The following is a 19,069-nucleotide window of genomic DNA, read 5'->3' as shown; positions in this document are numbered from 1 at the left end:
TCTCAGGTAAGTTTTGGCAAACTCCAGCCTGGCTTTTTTATGTCTCGGGGTAAGAAGTGGGGTCTTCCTGGGTATCCTACCATACAGTCCCTTTTCATTCAGACGCCGACGGATAGTACGGGTTGATACTGTTGTACCCTCGAACTGCAGGGCAGCTTGAACTTGTTTGAATGTTAGTCGAGATTCTTTATCCACCATCTGCACAATCTTGCGTTGAAATCTCTCGTCAATTTTTCTTTTCCTTCCATATCTAGGGAGGTTAGCCACAGTGCCATGGGCTTTAAACTTCTTGATGACACTGCGCACCGTAGACACAGGAACTTTCAGGTCTTTGGAGATGGACTTGTAGCCTTGAGATTGCTCTTGCTTCCTCACAATTTGGATTCTCAAGTCCTCAGACAGTTCTTTGGTCTTCTTTCTTTTCCCCATGCTCAATGTGGTACACACAAGGACACAGGACAGAGGTTGAGTCAACTTTAATCCATGTCAGCTGGCTGCAAGTGCAAGTGTGATTTAGTTATTGCCAACACCAGTTAGGTGCCACAGGTAAGTTACAGGTGCTGTTAATTACACAAATTGGAGAAGCATCACATGATTTTTGAAACTGTGCCAATACTTTTTGTCCACCCCTTTTTTATGTTTGGTGTGGAATTATATCCAATTTGGCTTTGTCAATTTTTTTTTTTTTTATTGAAGACAAATTAAATGAAGATAATACCAAAGAATTTGTGATTGCAATCATTATCAAGAAGAAACTGCGTATTATCTGACAGAACTGCAGGGGTGCCAATACTTCTGTCCAGGACTGTATGTATGTATGTATATGTGTGTGTGTATATATATATTATATATAATCCGTATAATCATTCACTTTGTGGTAAAATTGATAAGACAGGTTCATTTGTCAAGTCAGTGCAATTACAGCAATACCACAGTTTGTTTTTGCTGCTTTTACTACCAGTATGGTAGTATGGACAATATGGGTAAGCAGATTTAAGCTACTAAACTTTTGTCTTTGCACTATCAGCATGAGTCTTTGTAGGACTATATTTACATTCACCTCCCATTGATACTCCCAGTAGCCTCCCTGCAACCAGAGTGGTCCGTGATATCAGAACCATAGCAAGGTATTTAAGGATCAGTGTTCTACCACTTGTGCAGTAGACTATTTTGAGACACTTTATTCCCTCTGCATGTACCCATATCTTATTTTCTATTGTGGAATGTTTTGACCATTTCTTTTCTGCACTTGGTTTCCCCCATGTACTGATTATTATTGTGTATTTATATTCTTCTTTGTAATTTTGGATTAGTAAAATGTATTGAAATATTCATGGCTATAGGATTCCACATTTTGCTTTGGTAGGAGTCATGCGTGTGTAAGAGTCTGAGAGGTGAAATACTGCAGGCAAATTCTCTTTTAAAGGCTACTTTACACACTGCGATATCGGTCTCGATATCGCTAGTGTGGGCACCTGCCCTCATCTGTTGCGCGACACGGGCAAATCGCTGCCCGTGCCGCACAACATCGCCCAGAGCCGTCACACATACTTACCTGTCCGGCGACATCGCTGTGACCGGCGAACCGCCTCCTTTCTATGGGGGCGGTCCGTGCGGCGTCACAGCGACGTCACTGAACCGCTGCCCAATAGTAGCGGAGGGGCGGAGATGAGCGGGACGTAACATCCCGCCCACCTCCTTCCTTCCGCATAGCGGCCGGGAGGCAGGTAAGGGGAGCTTCCTCGTTCCTGCGGCGTCACACGCAGCGATGTGTGCTGCCGCAGGAACGAGGAACAACTTCGTTACTGCTGCAGTAACGATTTTTAAGAATGGACCCCCATGTCGCCGATTAGCGATTTTTGCACGTTTTTGCAACGATGCAAAATCGCTTATCGGTGTCACGAGCAACGGCATCGCTAATGCGGCCGGATGCGCGTCACGAATTCCGTGACCCCAACGACTCCGCATTAGCGATGTCGCAGCGTGTAAAGCCCCCTTTAGTCTCACCCTGTATTTTCTGAAGTACCCTGCTTCCAGCTGCTTGGGGCAGTTACCTCCAGTGAAAGTTCTTGGTTCCTATTGCTGACCTGAATGTGCTACTATGATTGCCAGTTCACTTGTTCTAATGTTTTTGCTATTATTGGTGTATTTACACAGATAACTGTGCTTTTTAAACATTGTGCGTGGGAAAAGTAAGCTATGATTAGCTTGATGAGTGGGGGAAACAGACTGGTGGTTTTGCAGAACTGATTACAGCAGCTTCCTGTCAGGAATCCACGGGGAGGGGTTAGTTGGATTTGGAGCCTGTGACTAACTGGGGGGTAGGAAGTGGAAGCTACAGCCCCCCTTTCCACCACCCTGCCGACAGAGCACGTGACGCACTCTCTAGTGCCCCTCTTATGGACAGGCCAATTATGGAATTGCCCGACAATAAGCAATGAGGCCGCTATTCTACTATGCCGATGATTGAAGGGTTCCCGGTGAGAGTAAGGTATATTCCCCCGACCTCAGCGGACAGAATATATCTAAACCTCCTTTAATCTCACTGGTCTCCCCACAATAATCCTTGGCATAAACTCGCTGCCACCAATCGAATACGATAACTATTATGCCGAGCACACAGACGTAGAGTTCAGGATCGAGATAACAGAACAGCCCAAGATTAATTATATATTTTAATCAGCCTAAAGCACAATAGAATCTACAATATATACAATATGGAATCTACAGAATATATACATAGGTCAAAGTACATCTACAAATAAAGCATGGTTACAAACATGCATACAGATCATGCAGTTACCTTACGCGTCTGGCCACAGGGGGGCGCCATTCGACCAGAGTTTCAGGGACTTCTTCACATGTGTTCTCAGACACAAGACCCCCAAAGAAAGACGAGCTAAGAATGGCTGAGCTGGGTTTATCAAACTGGCTACAATCCATGTGCCCTCCTACCTGTGACCTCACATGGGAGCACTGCTACACCTTTGTCTTGACTCTAAAATAATATCCCAAAGTGATTATGGGCCATAACTTTGCCTGGGAACGTCGTAGGCGGACGCCAATGCTCTCATTTTTACAGTTATGATTTTACTGTCACAATGATAGGACACATGGCTAGTCTGCTGGTGCCCCACTGCCCAATATAAAGTTTCAGCTACCTACAAAGGTCCCACACCTACAGTCATATAAAAATGTTTGTGCACCCCTTTTAATGTTAACCTTTTTTCTTTATAACACTTTGGGTTTTTGCAACAGCTATTTCAGTTTCATATATCTAATAACTGATGGACTGAGTAATATTTCTGGGTTGAAATGAGTTTATTGTACTAACAGAAAATGTGCAATCCACATTAAAACAAAATTTGACCGGTGCAAAAGTATGGGCACCCTTATCAATTTCATGATTTGAACACTCCTAACTACTTTTTACTGATTTACTAAAGCACTAAATTGGTTTTGTAACCTCATTGAGCTTTGAACTTCATAGGCAGGTGTATCCACTCATGAGAAAAGGTATTTAAGGTGGCCACTTGCAAGTTGTTCTCCTATTTGAATCTCCTATGAAGAATGGCATCATGGGCTCCTCAAAACAACTCTCAAATGATCTGAAAGCAAAGATTATTCAACATAGTTGTTCAGGGGAAGGATACAAAAAGTTGTCTCAGAGAATTAAACTGTCAGTTTCCACTGTGAGGAACATAGTAAGGAAATGGAAGAACACAGGTACAGTTCTTGTTAAGCCCAGAAGTGGCAGGCCAAGAAAAATATCAGAAAGGCAGAGAAGAAGAATGGTGAGAACAGTCAAGGACCATCCACAGACCACCTCCAAAGACCTGCAGCTTCATCTTGTTGCAGATGGTGTTAATGTGCATCAGTGAACAATACAGCGCACGTTGCACAAGGAGAAGCGTATGGGAGAGTGAGGCGAAAGAAGCCGTTTCAGCAAGCACGCCATAAACAGTCGCCTGAGGTATGCAAAAGCATATTTGGACAAGCCAGTTACAATAATGTGCAAGAATCAGTGACGAAGTTGAAGTTACGCAGGGGATGGATATTTCAGCAAGACAATGATCCAAAACACCGCTCCCAATCTACTCAGGCATTCATGCAGAGGAACAATTACAATGTTTTGGAATGGCCATCCCAGTCCCCAGACCTGAATATCATTGAAAATCTGTGGGATGATTTGAAGCGTGCTGTCCATGCTCGGCGACCATCAAACTTAACTGAACTGGAATTGTTTTGTAAACCGGAATGGTCAAATATACCTTCATCCAGGAACTCATTAAAAGCTACAGGAAGCGACTAGAGGCTGTTATTTTTGCAAAAGGAGGATCTACAAAATATTAATGTCACTTTTATGTTGAGGTGCCCATACTTTTGCACCGTTCAAATTTTGTTTAAATGCGGATTGCACATTTTCTGTTAGTACAATAAACCTCATTTCAATGCAGAAATATTACTCAGTCCATCAGTTATTAGATATATGAAACTGAAATAGCTGTTGCAAAAACCCAAATTGTTATAAAGAAAAAAGGTTAACATTAATAGGGGTGGCCAAACTTTTTCATATCCTATATAAATGTACTCCGGCACACTAGTGAAAACATGAAAGAAAAAAAAAAAGAGTCCAGCATGGTGCTCAAAATTTTTATTTTTTATTTTTTGTGTGTTCATATACTGTCCGTTTGAACCCTGTGGGGGTTTTCTTCAAGGACTACTTACAACAAGAATGACTTTCAAATTAGCACCCAAAGCGGATCAGGTAGGTACAGTAATTCTAGCGTCCACATATCACTGTGGCGGTATTTGATCTAATGTCAAATGTTCGGTATCACACCTTATCTATTGTGAAATGTAGTGGAGATGAGGTCCAAGACCGTCTTAAATGGCAAAATTGGAAGGACTACAAGGACTTCACTATATGTGAAGTCTCCTGACACTCCTCCACACAGGTCCCCCATCTGCATAGAGCCTTTGGCCACCTCCACATATAGTGAATTTTCATGTAATGCCTAATAAGGAGCTGTATCTGCTTTTGTCTCTGTTATCAGCCAGCATCATATAACCTTTGTGGAGTCACCTCAACCCTGATTTGAGTCTCATTTACATGGCAATTAACTCTCACGCTATGCCCACTAGGGAGCCAGTACTATATGATTCTTGTGGATTCTCCTTTTGGCTGGCTTGAATCTCATTTGCATGCATAATTGAACATGGACCTATACAGGTGGCTTCACATGTTATTCATCTAGACCTTGTAGTCCTTCCAATTTTACCATTTAAGACGGTCTTGGACCTCATCTCCACCACATTTCACAATAGATAAGGTGTGATACCGAACATTTGACATTAGATCAAATACTGCCACAGTGATATGTGGACGCTAGAATTACTGTACTTGCCTGATCTGTTTTAAGTGCTAATTTGAAAGTCCATTCTTGTTGTACGTAGTCCTTGAAGAAAACCCTCAGAGGGTTGAAACGTTGGACAGTATATGAACACACACCAAATTTTTTGAGCACCATGCTGGACTTTTTTTTTTTTTTTTTTTTTTTCTTTCCATGTTTTCACTAGTGTGCCGGAGTACATTTATATAGGATCTCTCATTTTTCTCCAGAGCACCTAACTAACTTAGGTGGTTGAGCCAGGTCTATTCTACAGAGTATTTAAAACTTTTTCATATGACTGTATATAAAATATGTTCTGGACTCGTCAGCGTGCCCCGATGCCATATTTCTGCATGACATATTTATAGGAAGCACGGCTCACGAGATATTACACATTTATTACTGGTGCCTGTCTGTCTGCGGGCGTCAGGATGCCTGTAATTAATCTGTGACTTCTCCCGCAGCGTCCCAAAGGGGGTTCTTCCTTCCTTCTCTTTTGTGTTCAAGGCCTGAACAGGACACCTATTTTCCATATTGGAGAACTTTTCCCCTTGTCACACCACTGGTAAATAGACAGTTTCCTCAGCGGCACTGCGATGGGTGCGGCGTGCGCGCCTTCGTACGCTAACCTCTTCCTAGGCTACTGGGAGAGGGAGGTGTTTGGCGAGGGTGTGCCCGCCGCGTCCCAAGCGCAGTGCTGGCTCCGTTTTATTGATGATATTTTGATTTTTTTGGAAGGGCACTTTTTTTCTGATTTTTCTCAGTTTATTTCGGATTTGAATTTAAATAATTATAACATTAAGTTGACTTTCAAATGTCACGCTACTCTTATTGATTTTTTGGATATCCACATCTCGGTGCATCCCGACCGCTCTATCCAGACTACAATCTACCGTAAGGAGACGTCAGTAAACTGTCTTCTCCACGCATCATCTGCTCATACTCCTTCCACAGTCTCCGCAATCCCGATTTGGCCAGTATTTAAGAGCCAAGAGAGTCTGCTCTAATAAAGATTTTTTTGAGGAACAGGCTCAAGACCTTCGGGAGAGGTTTCTATCAAGGGGTTACAGTGGAAGGAGCATACGTAGGGGATACAATCGGGCTCAGAGGACATCACGTGATGAATTATTAGTTCCCAAACGTAAGGAGGAGTCTGCTCCACTCACCCGTTTTATCTCCACTTATAATGACAAGTGGCAGGAGATGAGAGCAATCCTTAAACGCCACTGGAGGGTACTCAAAACTGAGCCATCCATTGGACCAAATTTACCAGACTGTCCATCAATGACAGCGAGAAGGGCCTTTAATTTGCGTGATACCCTGGTCCGTAGTCACTACGTGGCCAGGGTGCCACGTTTATTTGGGAGTGGAGAACCACATTGGGGCTTCTACCCGTGCGGCACATGTATTGCCTGTCGCAACATGGTAAGGGCAACCTCATTCTCCTCTGCCGATGGTGGTCGTGACTTTCAGATCCGTCACCACATTACTTGTCGTACAAGTAATGTGGTTTACTATGCCACATGTGGGTGTAACCTTATATATATGGGACTCACAACGCGTGAGTTAAGGGTGCGTACGCGTGAACACGTAAGGAACAGCTTAGCGGCACGTGACTTGGATCTGGATGATCCGCGTTTGACCACACTACCCCGCCATCACAAGGTGAAACATGGCTGTGACCCTGCCCAATTTAGGGTGAGGGGCATTGACGTGGTGCACCTTGGGATGAGGGGTGGTGACTATCGTAAGGCCCTTGCTCAAAGGGAATGTGGTTGGATAGTTCGTTTGGGGACCATGACGGCGAATGGTCTCAATGAGAAATTGAGCTTCTCGCCATTTTTGTAAATGGATGCGATACGATTGAATAATTGATTCTAATTTAAAATCTCCTCTGTCTCTCTGGGGGCAACTAATGTGTGTATATGACATACATATGTTGTTTTTAAATTGATTTTAATATTTTTCTTTTTGTTCCCTTTCTTTTCTTTTTTTATTATTTTTTGTTTGTGGCCTTTCGGTATAGGTGCCTCTTATGGTGTCCCTCTTTTTTGTACACCTTCTGAATTAGGGAATATTCATGAATTCCGCTTGTGGAGGATTTAATTGTCCCTTTTTGGGATGCTTATTGTTCACTAGGACCTGAATGGACATACATTTTGGATTGATCGGTATATTACCCAAAATGGGGGTGAAAATGGAGAGAGAAAAGAGGAAAGAATAAGAGAAGGAAGAAATATGTGGAAATGATCTTTAATTTACTTTCCTGTATCTATGTGCTTCTCTCGCCTTTATGTGTGATCCCACTCATGTCCATGTATTACTCTTGTGGAATTGTATATTCCCTTTACTATCTCTATGGTGTACCTATATGCCCCCCTGGTGTGTTGCGTCACTGTGGTCCGCCCTAATGTATTGCTTTAAATGTTTATTGGGGGGTTTGTTTTGGACCATTCACTATGTTTCGACCTCTGTGTTTAGGTCCGCCCCGTTACCTCATACTGATACCTTGGTTGCGGCCCAATAGTGACGCTGTTCACGCCATGTTTAATATGGTCCTGTGAAGCTGGGGACGCCCACTTCCTTGCCCATACCTGGGATGTCCGCGACGCGCGCCTCCCGTCTCTCTCCACTCCGCCCGCACTGATGTTCTCTCCAGCGGTGGGAGGTGACGTCACGTTAGAGTCACTTCCGCTGGTGAGACCCGGAAGTGGTGGGCGGATGGATGAGACGAACCGGGACGCGCGCGGCGCAGGTGATGACAATCCCTGCTATTTGTTGGGGGGTATTTATAGACCCATGCAACAGTACCTAGGCCACACACTGCCCCCCGAAGAAGCTAACGCAGCGAAACGCGTTGGGGCTTCCTTCTCCTGCACTGGACTCCTGCCTGGGCTTTTGCCCAGCACTGTTGAACTTTCGTCTGATGGGTAAGCGGCAATATATTTATATATCTACAATGAATTGAATTTCTAACTGCCCTCCCAATGATTTGTATTTACTATGGCAGGGGCCCATAGTTTGGGAACTTTTTCTGGAATCATCTTTCCTGCACTTATGCACTTTTTTCAATAAATTGTAATGTTGTCTCCTTGTTGTTTAAATTTTGGAATAAATCTACTATCACTCTTATTACAAGGAGTCTCCATATTTATTCTTAGTATGATGTATGGCCCTTTAATGCTCCCATCTTGTCCTTTGTTTTATATGTACTTTTGGAGTGGCCTAAATAAATTTATACTTACCCCATCTGTTACCCTGAAATTTTGTATCGTAATTTCCTCAGGTTCATTCGCATACTGATTGAAGCCTCTTTATGCTTGAAGGCCCAGTCACACACAAGGGATATGGTTGTACCCCTGACAAGATGGCGGCTATAGGAATATGGCTTATAGCTCAGAATATATCCGTATGTCCTCACATCGCCGTTCTAGATTGTCATACAAATAAATGAAAAGTACCAGAAAATAAATGGTTACACTACCTACATTATATTTTATTGCCCAGGCTGGCTGGGATTTAAATTTCTGAAAGCTGCAATTCTAACACTAATTAATTTTTCCTGTCTACTAAGCGTGTGCCTATTAAAGGAAATCACCAGTTACCAGGTTTTTGCTGCCCAGATACAGAGCTCATGAATATGCTGGACGACTTGGCAGCAGGCCAAGTACCGCAGTCCTCTAATGATACTCTCCTGGTGATTAAACATTTTTTTTTATTATTATTATTTTTTTTTTTTTTTTAAATCAAAATTACACGAAGCCCAGTAAGTGAGACCTCTCTGGCATCGGGGTCGCTGCCCCTATGTTATGCTGCTCTCAGAATAGGTGGCAAAAATCTGGTGACAGATTCCCTTTACAATGTGTTGAACACTTGAATGCTATATTTTGGGGATTTTTGGAAAATTAGAGTATGGAATCTTCCTCATATTGAGTATCCTCTTTCACATGACCACTACAACCATTCCCTAGCCTCAGCAAACAAGTGACGTACTGGAGAGCTACCGAAGCTATTGTGTGACTTAGGGGAAACAATGCTTATTTCTTTACGTAAAAAAGTTGATAACTCCTTGCTAGTTTTTCAAAAAGATTGGTTTGTTTTGTTTGTTTTTTTTTTTCCTGATCTCTCTCCTCCTTGTTTCTTGTATCTTGATGACTTTATTAATGAACCATTGATAACCAATCTTCTTATTGAAGTAAATGGGAGGTGAGCGACAGTACGCAAGAACTGCTACTACAGTGTATCAAGCTGGGCTGCTCCAGTGCTGTAGATGCACAGAGCTGATGGGTGTGAATTCGGGGTGACTGACCCACTTTTTCCCACAATGATGGATGTTATTGACTTATCGCAAAGATTACTTATCACAAAGTCCTGACCAACCCCATTAATGCTGTCAGGATATAACCACACATGGTAGATTTGTTAGAGAAATTTCTGATTTTATAACGCATTTCTCTCTATGCGGGTGACATACTTTTTTATTTCTTCCGTTCAACCAGTAATGTGCTCTACAAATTTGGAAAGTGGTCCGGTCTTCTTATCAATTAGAATAAATCGGTGGTTATGCCTCTTGATCCAATCATTGAAACAGTGGTTGGACTATAACAATATTAAAATCGTGACACAATTAAAATATTTAGGGATCAAAATCATGATCAAACCCTTTAGATCAGTGGTCTCAAACTCAGCTGGGTATATGGGCTGCACTTAGAACGAAAAACAATTGGTGAGGGGGCCATGTGACATTTTTAGTGATTCCATGTATTCTCTTCTATACACCTTTTTTTTTTTTTTTTTTTTTTTTTTTTTTAATGGATCAATTTTTTTTTTGGTTATTATAACAAACATGCACTTTTTTTGTTTTATATATAAAAATGCATTTTGTAATGGTAAAAAAACATTTTATTCCTTCTTTCTAAGTAATATCGTTTTACAGTTAGCTGCATCATATAGTAATCTTGGCCTCATCTTGAAGTAATGTGCCCATCCTTTAGGAATGTCCTCATACTGGTTCTCTATTATGTCACTCTTCAGCTACACAAAAAAGGTTCTTCTCACCTGTCCTCCGTTCCCTCTGGCGCCGTCAACAATTTACTTCAATTGATTAATTTGCACCTCATAGGAGCTCTCTGCACTATACCAATGGTAGCCGCTGGTCAATCAAAGGCAAGTAGCTGACATACAGCAATGTCACCTGCTTGCCTCTAATTGGCCGGTGGCTGTCATTGGTATAGTGCAGAGAGCTCCTGAAGTAAAGCCCTGCCGACGCCGGCCCCCTGCAAGTACATGGTGCCACGATTGTCGGGGTGTCCTGCGGGCCGCCACAAGCAGCCTCAGTGGCTGCATGTTTCAAACCCCTGTTTTAAACTATAGCTCTGAGTTTGATACAACTGATAGATTTGTGCATAAAATTGATGCTGGGAGTCGTTTACCCTTGTCAATTGTTTTGAAAGGTAATCTAATAAAATTGGTGTAGATGCTCCAACTATTATAGCTACTGCAAAATTCTCCAGTGTAGATCCCAGCATTTTATTTTCAGAAAGCACACTATTAATATGAAAAAAAAACCAGCAAGCCAGAATTCGGTTAATTTCCTCCAGAGAGAGAAAATGAAGGGATGCTGCCCACTCCTAATGCGTGGTGCAAATTCAACAACTAAAGGCTTTTATAACTTTGACGTGCTTATTGCACAACTTAAGTCCAAAGACCTTATACGTCCCAAGCCTTTGCCTGAGAGGGGATCCAGGAAAGGACTGCTTTTCTATACTCTATAGATTTTTGTTTAATGCATATGTGGTGCCCCTGGGCTTCAGGCGCCACAGGGTATTAAACCACTTTTCAGGGGTCATATTTATCCCGGGTAAGGAGAGGGTTAACTTTCCGGTGCCTTCACAAAACACACACATTCAATAGTAAGGTGCTTACTCACAGGGGGTTGGACTATGGCAGACAAGATAGTTAGCCACCACGAAGCATGGGACTTTCCCAGTCGCTAGGACAATCACTGGGGGTGGGCACCACATGGGGTAGAAGTAGGCGCAACCATCACACTTAGAGCAGAACTTTCCTCGGCACAGCTTGGGATAACTTCTAGCACTGACAACAGGAGTTAGTGTTTCTCTCTTTGTGGGCCTGTGGCTTGGAGCAGGAGGTTTGGCCCGAATTCTGGACAGGAAACGAGGGATTCTTCACTAAAAGACTTTCATGTGCACCAGCGGTAACCGCCAACTATCCGGGATCGGCTGGAGCCCATTGTGGCAGAGATTGGTACTCTGGGGCATCGCCTGAACTAGCTGTGAGTAAAAGACCTGGAACCACTTCCTCTGCCTCTCCTTTGTCGTCGCCCAGCGCTGTGGTGCCAACGGGGACTACCACCACCGCCGTCATCCTTCCCGGGGTAATCCTGCTCCACTTGTGGGGAGCAACACCATCCCGGCTGCACCCAACATCTGCTCCGGTGAGAGACCTCATCCCTGGCCGTGTACCACAGGTGGTGTTATGATCATCTAATAGACTTTCCTAACCTCCAACTACCACCTCCATCCTGCCCCCCGACCCTCCTTCCTGTACGCCTCGGGGTAACGGATTTGAGCCAGGCCACACCCGTAATGACGTAGAGGATCTTCTCCCCCGGCCCTGCAACGAGTAGGTTAAAACACCTACTCCTAAATTTACCTGGAAAAATTTCCACTTGACATTAAAGCCAAATGGCAATTAGAATTGGGTTTATTTGATAATGGGATTCTGTTTTGAGCTCCGGGCTTCTGATAGAGAGGTTATCTCATCTATCCTGGATTCACAGGAAATAGAAGACGTCAGCTTTTCTGCATAGGATTGCCATGAGGAGTGATTTTTGATGCCCACGCTTTTGTTTGCCTGATGCTCCCGCTTATGCATATGTTTTTTGAATAGGATAGTTTTTCAAATGCTTTTTTTTTTTTAGATTTATTAAATAGTTTATGGTATACTGAGGAGGCGTTGGGTCTTATCCCAGACATTCCAGAGGAGAAACCCCCTTGCAATTGATATGGTGACAATCCTCTACATTGTGAGGAAAATTATTGCCTCGCACTGGATGCATCCCATGTCACCGGCGTCTATTGAATTTAAGTCAATGCAACGCCTAGAGAAAGTAATATGCATAAAAAGAAACGCAATTACAAAATTTCGCAAGAGCTGGGGTCCCTGGCTTTATGGGTCAATAATTTTAATGTTTAATGATCAAGCATGATCAAGAATTTTAATGTTGGAAAATGTTTGCCTCACTGCATTAAAATAGTTTTCTTTCCTTTTACATATGATCTTCTATAAGGCTTAAGTGTACATCTTTATATAGTGATCAAATGTTGCACAGGTCAGGACTCTATGCAGGGGCAATGCCATTTCCGCCGCGGTCAGTATTATGGAGTGTTCCACTGTGTTAAAGTGTGTGTGTGTGTGTGTGTGTGTGTGGGGGGGGGGGGGGGTAGTGTGTTGAAGGTTTTTTTTTTTTTTTGTTTTTTTGTTTTTTGTTTTTGTTTTTGTTTTTTTTTTTAACAGAGCTATATGTGTAATTAAAGTAAAATGTTTAATAAAAAATAATCTGACTTTAAACATTTTTTTTTTCTTCCAAGTTTTTCCCATTTGGTTTAGTGACATAAATACACATGATAAAGAAAACTTTCCTGACATTTTTGCACCAACTGTCATTTGCAATTACTCTTCCTTTCAGGACAACATATGAGGGCACAGTTTGGGTAGAATGTAATTAATACATGTTTTGTTGTTTTCCCTATTGAACTAGAAACTACCAGAGGAGGATGGATGAAGCAGCCGGGGACCTTAAACAAGCTCTTCCACCTTTAGTTGATTCTCTTCAAGTACATGTAGAAGTGCATCAAAAATCCAACAGGTTTGTATTGTAAAGGGGTTTTCTGAGAAATGCAATAAAATAAATGAAGATAAGTAATAAACTACACTTTTTAGGATTTAAAATGTAGATCTACTGCATTCTGTCAGGATTTTAGAGTTTTGTATCACACAGGTAGAAGAGAAGACCGGGTTTATGCCGCGCTAAAAACCACTGATGCGTGTAAATAAAAAGATTTCCTTTTTATTGGACAGTTCCTACGCGTTTCAAAGACATCCGTCTCCTTCCTCAGGAAAAGAAATCAACTGATGACTACAGATGACTACTGATTACACGCATCAGTAGTTTTTAGCGCGGCATAAACCCGGTCTTCTCTTCTACCTGTGTGATACAAAATTCCTCTCCCGGGGCTGCAGCTAAACCACCGGGCACTCACAGGCTATCATAAGGGGTTGTGACTGGCACAACCTCACCAGGTGAGTGCTTCTTTGTCTGTCCACCCTCATACGGGGTAAGACCCTATTGCGCTTTTTTCCCCTTTACGGTTTTACAAGGTCTCAGGATTTTAGAGTTGGCACTTGCCATCAATCCCAACTCATCCCAAGTGTCGGGGCACGTTGTAGGAAGGAACGCATAAAGAACATCCGCTCAAGACAGCGGTCAGGTCAGAGCCTTGTCGGGCATCATGAACTCTCATTGGGCTAAATGAGACAATAAACACCCTCTTTAGATGGCTGAAAATAAAAATCCATCTCGGTCAGCCTGCCAGTTTTAGTGCTTCACGCAGGCGTCCTGAGTGTCTTCTGTAATATCGCACGGATTGTGATTGATGGAAGTTGCAAACTGTAAAATCCTGACAGCATGCAATACATAAAGCATTTCTTTTTTGTTAAACAAAGGTATTTAGCAAAATGTTTAACCCCTTTGTGATGGAGCTAATTTTGACTTTTTTTTAAAATTCACTATCACTTTGTAGTAATAACTCCGGAACGCTTCAACAAATCCCAGTGATTCTGAGGTTGTGTTTTTTTCATGCACTTTGTTACTGGTAAATTTGGGTTGATAAATAAAGGGTGCTGTTGCGTTAACAGATTGAAGGTAGTAAAAATAATCAAAATTGAGTAAAAAAAAGAAGAAATACAATAACTTAGCTTGTGTCTGGAAAAATGTTCTGTGTTAAATTCCCAGCACAGTGCACATGATCCGAAAAAATGCTTTCTATAAAAACATGTTACTTTTAAATTACAAGAACATATTCCCAATAAAATGCATTTGGGAAAAAAAAAAAAAAGAAGAAAAAAAGATATATTATATATTTCTGTACACAAAACGATATAGAAGATGGGAAAACCAGGGCAAATCAACACTGTAGGTCTCTGTTTATTTAAGAACCACATGAATGGTAAAACATATTGCTGCTATTGAAAAGCTTGCTTCTCAGTACTCCATATAATAAACTGTGTAAGAACTAATCTGCAGTGTTAATTAAATAACACACAGTTGGTACCAGGTGGTCCCTCACTCAAACAGTTAAGGCCCACCTGGACAGCCACATTTTTGAACAATAGCGAATTTACGAGCGAATAGTTATTGTGTCGGTATCGTATGTACAAGCTCATTATCACACAAGCAATTATTTGCTCGAAAGATCGCCGTTGCAGTCGATGGAAAGTCTATAGTCATTCATAAAAGCATGTATTACAGCTAAAGATCAGACCAAGATTTTAGCACTTGGGAGAGGTGTTCATGTGTAGTGCCAGTGCGATGTGTTGGCGACGTGCTAGCGACTTCATGGTTTTATGCGGACAAGCAATAATTTTTTAACCAAGCTGAAAGATTAGATTTCTCAAGGATCAATTGCTATTATGATCACTAGCAGCTAGTACACACTGTGAATGTTGCTCAGTTTCAAACGATATTGCGTTTTTGTTTTTTTTTTATGTTGTTTTTTTGTTTTATTTATTTTTCTTGTCTAATAAGGGCTTAAGGTCCTGGTAAAGAGTGCAGGGTGGCAGCTTTGTGTCCTTTTTCAATACACATGGTTGCTTACTGGGCGATAATAATGTGAGGGTTAAAAGACATGCTGCAACTAGTGATGGGCGAACCCGAACTGTAAAGTTCAGGGTCTGTACCAGATACCTAGTGCCCATGCGCAGACCCCGAACAGACCCCGAACATGGACTTCTCAGGGAAATCTGTTACTGTTCGGGTTCGGCCACCTAGATAAAAAAAAATAAAATAGGACACTTACCGACTTTTCCCACGGCTGTCACACTAATCCAGTGTCCACTCCATAATCCTCAAACATATTCACTCCTTCCCCCGCCCACTGTCAGTCTGCATCTGTTATTGGTTGCAGTCAGACCGCACCCCCACCCTGTGTGAAAGCATCTATTATTGGTTGGAATAGCACACGCTGTCTGCATCCCTATACTGGTGTAGTAATAAATTTATACAATTTGCGTAGAGCCCCCCCCCCCCCCATATTGTGATACCCAGTGTAGATAAAGCGCATGACTACAGGCTTCCTCACCCAACCCTCCTCTTAATTTTGATGCTCAGCCATGATAAAACTGAAAGTCGCAGCGAGTGGGCATGTTACAAAACATGACCGCCCCCTGCGGCTTCAGGCAGACACTGACTGAGCTGCAGCTGTGAGGTTAATTAGTTTAGTTTATCTGCAGTCACAGCTGAAGGTTTCTACAGTCCACCACCTGTGACTGCAGGAAAACTCAGCTTAGGTGAACTCTTTGACTTGAATGAGACCTGCATCCCCTGGAAAAAAAAAATTGGGCTTTTGTGGCAATTTTCTGAGACCCGTTGTGGTTTCCTGATCTGGGGCTCAGTGACGGCTTATTTTTTTTTGTCTTGAGCTGGCATTTTTAATTATACCATTTGTTTGATACATGCGACATTTTGATTGCCTCTTATGGCATTAAAATACAAAGTTATGGCGACCAAAAAAACCCGTAATTTTGTGTTTTTCGAATTTTTATTTCTTTATGGCATATACCGATAAGATTAATTTGATTTTATATTTTGATCAAGCATTTTCTGAACGCAGTGATATCAAATGTGGTTTGTTTTGGTGTTTTTTTTTTTTTTTTTTTATTTTCAGTGGGGCAAAGGGGGGAGGGATTTTGAACTTTTTTTGTTTTTTTTATTGGTTTTGACTGTACAGTCTGATCGATTGTGCTAATCAGAGCGATGCTTCATCTTTGCTCTGAACAGGAGAAATCCTGATTTCCTATGAGTGCCAGCGTTCACAAGAAACATGTCATTGCAACGACAGTGTAAGGTCAGATGATGACCCCTATCATGGCAACCCATTGGCGCCCCTTGATCTTGTCACGGGGCAGCCGGTGGCGGTGGGGAACAGTGTGATCCCCGCCGGAGAGTGTTAGATCGCGCTTGACAGCGCGATCTAAGGGGTTAACCTGCGCTTGTTATCTACAGAGGTCTACTGAATGGATCAGCAGACATGTGCGGGAAATAATGCAGGGTCGCCACGCGAGCCTGCACTCTAGAGCCATACACTAATCCCTTCACGATCAATGACGTACCTATACATGGTTACTATGGTTAAAGTTTTAACCCTACTACCTTCCTAATAAAAAATGTGGGAAATGTTTAGTTTGTGTGGAATAACTATCTTGCTTAAGGGCAAAATAATTTTTTTTGTAACTTGTTCCCAAATATAAGAGCCTTGAAAACAACCTCTTGGCACTAAAGACATATTCCAATCTGGCCTCCACATTATAGATGGCATGTAAGTACCATATTTTTTGGATTATAAGACGCACTTTTCCTCCCAAAAATGTGGGAGGAAAATGAGGGGTGCGTCTTAAAATCCCAAAGTAGTTTACCGGGGGGTTAAAGGAGGCAGGGGTAATGCTATGCAGTGTGCTCATGCTGGTCTGTGCAGCGCTGTTCTGTGCATCGGGTGGTGCGGCTATGCTTAGTGCAGGGCTGGTGATGTGGCTCTGCTCTGTGCGGGGCGGCTCTGCTCTGTCTTGTTCTGCTCTGCGCACCGACTCCAGACCCATTATTTGAAGCCTCACTGCCGACTGCTGACGTCTTCAGACCGGCCGGTAACTAACCGCATCCCGCGCAGGGCCGAGCTGCATCACCAGGCCCGCACAGCAGAGCCACATCACCACCCCGCACAGAGAAGCACCCGCAGTGAGTATCTGGGTCCCCCTCTGTACCACTGGCAGCAGTACAGTACTCCAGTACCGCCCCTGCTTCCACTGCGGTGATGGGCTGGGGGAGCGGCGCATATTATATCTGCCTGCGCCCCCCTTTGATGGCACATGCCCCCCCTGTCTTAGATATGGCCTCCATGCTGCTGCTCATAGTAAAATAATAAACTCTTTACTTACCGCCTCCAGCGCTGATCTCCCGGTCTCTCTGCTGCCGCTGTGATCAGGCACGCAGAGCTATCACTCTGCTGTGCCGATCACATGACCGGCACCGAGAACCAGGAAGTGCAGGAGCTCAGTAGCATGGAGGGAGACACCGGAATTGCAGCACTAATGAAGGTAAGAAAAGAGTGTTTTATTTTACTATGGGCAGCAGCATGGGGGCCATATCAAACACAGTGGGAGGTGTGCCATCCATAGGGGGCCATATGAAATACAGTGGGAGGTGTGCCATCCATAGGGGGGCATATCAAACACAGGGGGAGGTGTGCCATTCATAGGGGACCATATCAAACACGGGGGGGGGAGGTGTGCCATCCATAGGGGACCATATCAAACACGGGGTGGAGGTGTGCCATCCGTAGGGGACCATATCAAACGCGGGGGGAGTTGTGCCATCCGTAGGGGTCCATATCAAACACAGGGGGAGGTGTGCCATCCATAGGGGGACATGTGGCATCACTGGGGGACGTGTGCCAACACAAGGGGGCTATATTCCATATAAGGGGGCCATATCCAGATTGAAGGGGCTAATTTTAGGATGGGTGGGTTATGAGGGACATTACTCTATATGATTTGTTAGACGGACACTGGCATTATAAGACGGACCCCATTTAATATTAAAAAAAAAATCTCTTTTCCTTCACCAAATTTGTGGGCGCGTCTTATCAGGTGTGTCTTATAAAGCGAAAAAAACGGTATTTCCCTCAGAAAGGTAATAATACACCCTCTACACCGCCTGCCCATCTCCATAATGCACCTTCTACATTGCCTCTCTCCATAACACCATAACACACCACCTGCACCGCCTCTTTCCATAATACATGCTTTTAAACCTCCCTGCTCCGTAATACACACTCTACACTGCCCCTTTCCGTAATACACCCTATACACCGCTCCTCTCCATAATGCACGCTCTACACCGCCTCTCTTCATAATACACCGCCTCTCTCCATAATACACGCTCTACACCACCTCTTTCTTAAATACACCTTCTACACCACCTCTTTCCGTAATACACCTTCTACACCGCCCCGCTCCATAATATACCCTCTACACCAGGGTTCCCCAACTCCAGTCCTCGAGGGCCGCCAACAATGCATGTTTTCAGGATTTCTTTAGCATTGCATGGGTATTGGAATCATCAACTGTGCAGGTGATTAAATTATCACCTGTGCAATACTAAGGAAATCCTGAAAACCTGCACTGTTGGCGGCCCTTGAGGACTGGAATTGGGGACTCATGCTCTACACCTCCTCTCCCACACTGCTCCTATGTATATCCCCACTTATACTCTACCCCTGTGTAGAATATCTCTCCCACACACACTGCCCCCTTAATATAATATCCCTCACATACGCTGCCCCTCTGTATACTATCTCTCTCTCTCACACACACACACACAC

At 43.2% G+C, this 19,069-nt stretch overlaps 1 protein-coding gene across 3 annotated transcripts in view; it reads left to right on the top strand.

The window, feature by feature from the left end:
- The window catches only part of TRIP13 (thyroid hormone receptor interactor 13), a 336,424-nt gene that overhangs the window by 48,217 nt on the left and 269,138 nt on the right, over nt 1–19,069 (top strand). For 2 of the 3 annotated variants that reach the window (XM_075315015.1, XM_075315016.1), the window contains exon 2: nt 13,177–13,284. In XM_075315015.1, coding sequence (XP_075171130.1) covers nt 13,177–13,284 — 108 coding nt within the window. Of the gene's footprint in view, nt 1–7,423; nt 8,324–13,176; nt 13,285–19,069 lie in introns of those variants that run through there. The other variant, XM_075315014.1, reaches the window with a different exon arrangement.

This window comes from Anomaloglossus baeobatrachus, chromosome 6, assembly GCF_048569485.1.
Source record: "Anomaloglossus baeobatrachus isolate aAnoBae1 chromosome 6, aAnoBae1.hap1, whole genome shotgun sequence".
Taxonomy (NCBI): Eukaryota; Metazoa; Chordata; class Amphibia; order Anura; family Aromobatidae; genus Anomaloglossus; species Anomaloglossus baeobatrachus.
This window is presented reverse-complemented; position numbering and strand designations above follow the sequence as displayed.